Source organism: Aegilops tauschii, chromosome 5 (assembly GCF_002575655.3).
Source record: "Aegilops tauschii subsp. strangulata cultivar AL8/78 chromosome 5, Aet v6.0, whole genome shotgun sequence".
NCBI lineage: Eukaryota > Viridiplantae > Streptophyta > Magnoliopsida > Poales > Poaceae > Aegilops > Aegilops tauschii.
The window spans coordinates 158,478,599-158,480,890 of record NC_053039.3 but is presented as its reverse complement, the minus strand read 5'-3'; the positions used below and the strand labels follow the sequence as shown (position 1 = coordinate 158,480,890).

The 2,292-nt window shown below is 45.6% G+C and overlaps 1 protein-coding gene across 1 annotated transcript; it reads right to left on the bottom strand.

Annotated features, from left to right (window-relative positions):
- Positions 1–888: 888 nt before the first annotated feature.
- On the bottom strand, positions 889–1,521 carry LOC109753959 (uncharacterized). Its single transcript, XM_020312881.1, has one exon. It carries the CDS (start codon positions 1,519–1,521, stop codon positions 889–891), a length of 633 nt encoding a protein of 210 aa, XP_020168470.1.
- Positions 1,522–2,292: the final 771 nt, after the last annotated feature.

Genomic DNA, 2,292 nt, shown 5'->3' with positions numbered 1-2,292 from the left:
GCTCTTTGTCAAGCAGATGTGTCCCAGTTCCAACCTTGGAGTTGATCAAAATCTGAATGTCTGGGGCATATCCACAAGACCTCTTCTGGTCCGCGGCTGTCCTCTTCACCGTCTCAACTATCAAGCTCATGACTTTAAACATTTGGGGAACATCAAACAAATACAACAAGTTGATGGAATAACCACGTATGATCCTGTGATCTCTAGACTTGGGCGACAAAGTATGCCTCAAGATGGTGCTCATGGTAGTCAATCCAGCAAGCAGATAGTAGATTGAACCAAGCTTGTGTGTCTCCAGAGCTGCATCAGGAATAGGCTTGTACATGTTATCCATTGAGTTGTGATCCTTCCTGGGTTTGCTATACACATCAAGATCATTTTCTTCTTCCATGGGAGCTTTGATGAGCTCTGCCCATTCAAAAATTGATGACTGGTATCTGCTTCCCTCAGTCACCCACACAATCTTCACATCAGGGTAAAAGTGGACAGTGGAGTACAACTGCATGATCATCCCAGCATTCCATTTCGAGAGCTTCAGTCCAACGTAACCATCAACTACATTCAGCCTGAAGCTCTCATGAACATGGGGAAAATAGTCTTCATTGGAGTCAATGTATTTCTAGTCAACCCATTTCATATCACAGACTATGGGCTTCTTGCCCATTAGCATAGTCTCATGGAAGTCCTGCCATTATCTAGTGTGAAAACGGTTGTCCATAGCAGTCCTTATCCTTGTGGCATATGGATCATTCTATCTCCACGATCTCAGAACATGATCCTTCATCAACTTCATGTTTTCAGCCACTAGATGATCATCAGTATGATCTGGGATCTTGGGCTTCAATTTCCTGTGAACTAGTGGCTCATCATCTTCTTGGACCTCAGGAACTAGGGCCTCTTGTTCTTCTTTGCAGCTGAGATATTTCTTGTGGATCTCTTTGGAGAAGAAGGCTTGGGGGCAGCTAGTTTGGGACCAGACATGGGCTTGGAAGGAGCAACACCAGTCTTGATGGCATCTACCATCAACTTCTCTGAGTTGACAGGAGGTGCAAAATGGTCTTCCTCCTCCTCATATCCATCCTCACCCCTCATCATGGATGGTCTTCCAATCACTCTGGCCACAGTTTTCTTGACACTTTCCTTCATTTTATTCTTCCCACTAGCAGCATCATCTTCCTCTCTGGGCTCAAGTGTGAACTGCATAGTTTCCTTAGTTGAAGCTCTGGCTTTCGACATTGGAGTTCTCTTGGTAGGAGCTTTCTTGCGAAGGCATGGCTTGGTGGCAGCGGCACCAACATATTCCTTCTTCAGCACTTTCTTCATGGAGGTCACGTCCTCCTCAATCACAAAGTCCTCATCTTCACTTTTAGAATTTCTTTTGTTCCGCTGTCTGGTAGCAGCCTTTGGAAAGTTGCTAGGGGTGCTTCTACTATCCTCATCATAGCTACTAGAAGGGGTTTTTCCCTCCATGAGGTTAACTTGCTCCTCGGACCTGTTCTGGCTGTCACTGGCCTTTGACATCTCTGCAACTCACCCAGTGAATAGATGGGTGCAGGTAGAGTAGATGAGCATCACAAAACACAACTGTTTTTTCAAAAAAATAAATGATTCAAAATGTTAACTTTAGTTTTCTGCAGAATGCACTTTGGAGATACCAATTTGATAATCTCGGTGACACTGAAGCACTAACAGAGTCTAAACATACAGTTTCGGTCAGACCGAGTTGCAGTTCGGTGACTCCGAGATGCTAGGGTTTCACTGAGAAATTGCTTTCGGTCTCACCGATAAGTACATTTCGGTCAGACCGAGTTATACTTAGTTCAATTGCCAGGGCCAATCAGTTTGACCGAAATCTTTAATTCGATCGGTCCGAGATGAGTTCGTCGGAAACCTAACCCTAAGATTTTGCATCAAATCTATTCTCGAGGAATTTGTGTGTGGATAAGAAGCTTTCAATCGTGGAAAGAATAGATGCATTTGCTTTGTGCATTGAATCAGAGTAAGGAAATAGCACAAAGGGGCCGAACCATACCCTACCTTGGTGGTGGTTGGCTATGGCAGCAACGGTGGAGGCGATTCCCTTTGACGGAGCTGGAGACCTGCAATGACGGCGCACATGTGGAGATGGCAACGATCTGGAGACCAAGAGCGACAACAATGGGGAGGCGCGGGCACGAGTATTTGAAGGAATTTCCAAACGTTGGGCCGCGGTATATATACCAAGTAGCTGTCGGCGGTGCCAAGTGGCACGGTTCGGTGGCACCGAGAAGCAAAACTTCTTGAAGTTGCTGC

Excerpts from the sequence above, each read along its gene's own strand:
- LOC109753959 (XM_020312881.1), bottom strand. The coding sequence starts at position 1,521 with ATGTCAAAGGCCAGTGACAGCCAGAACAGGTCCGAGGAGCAAGTTAAC.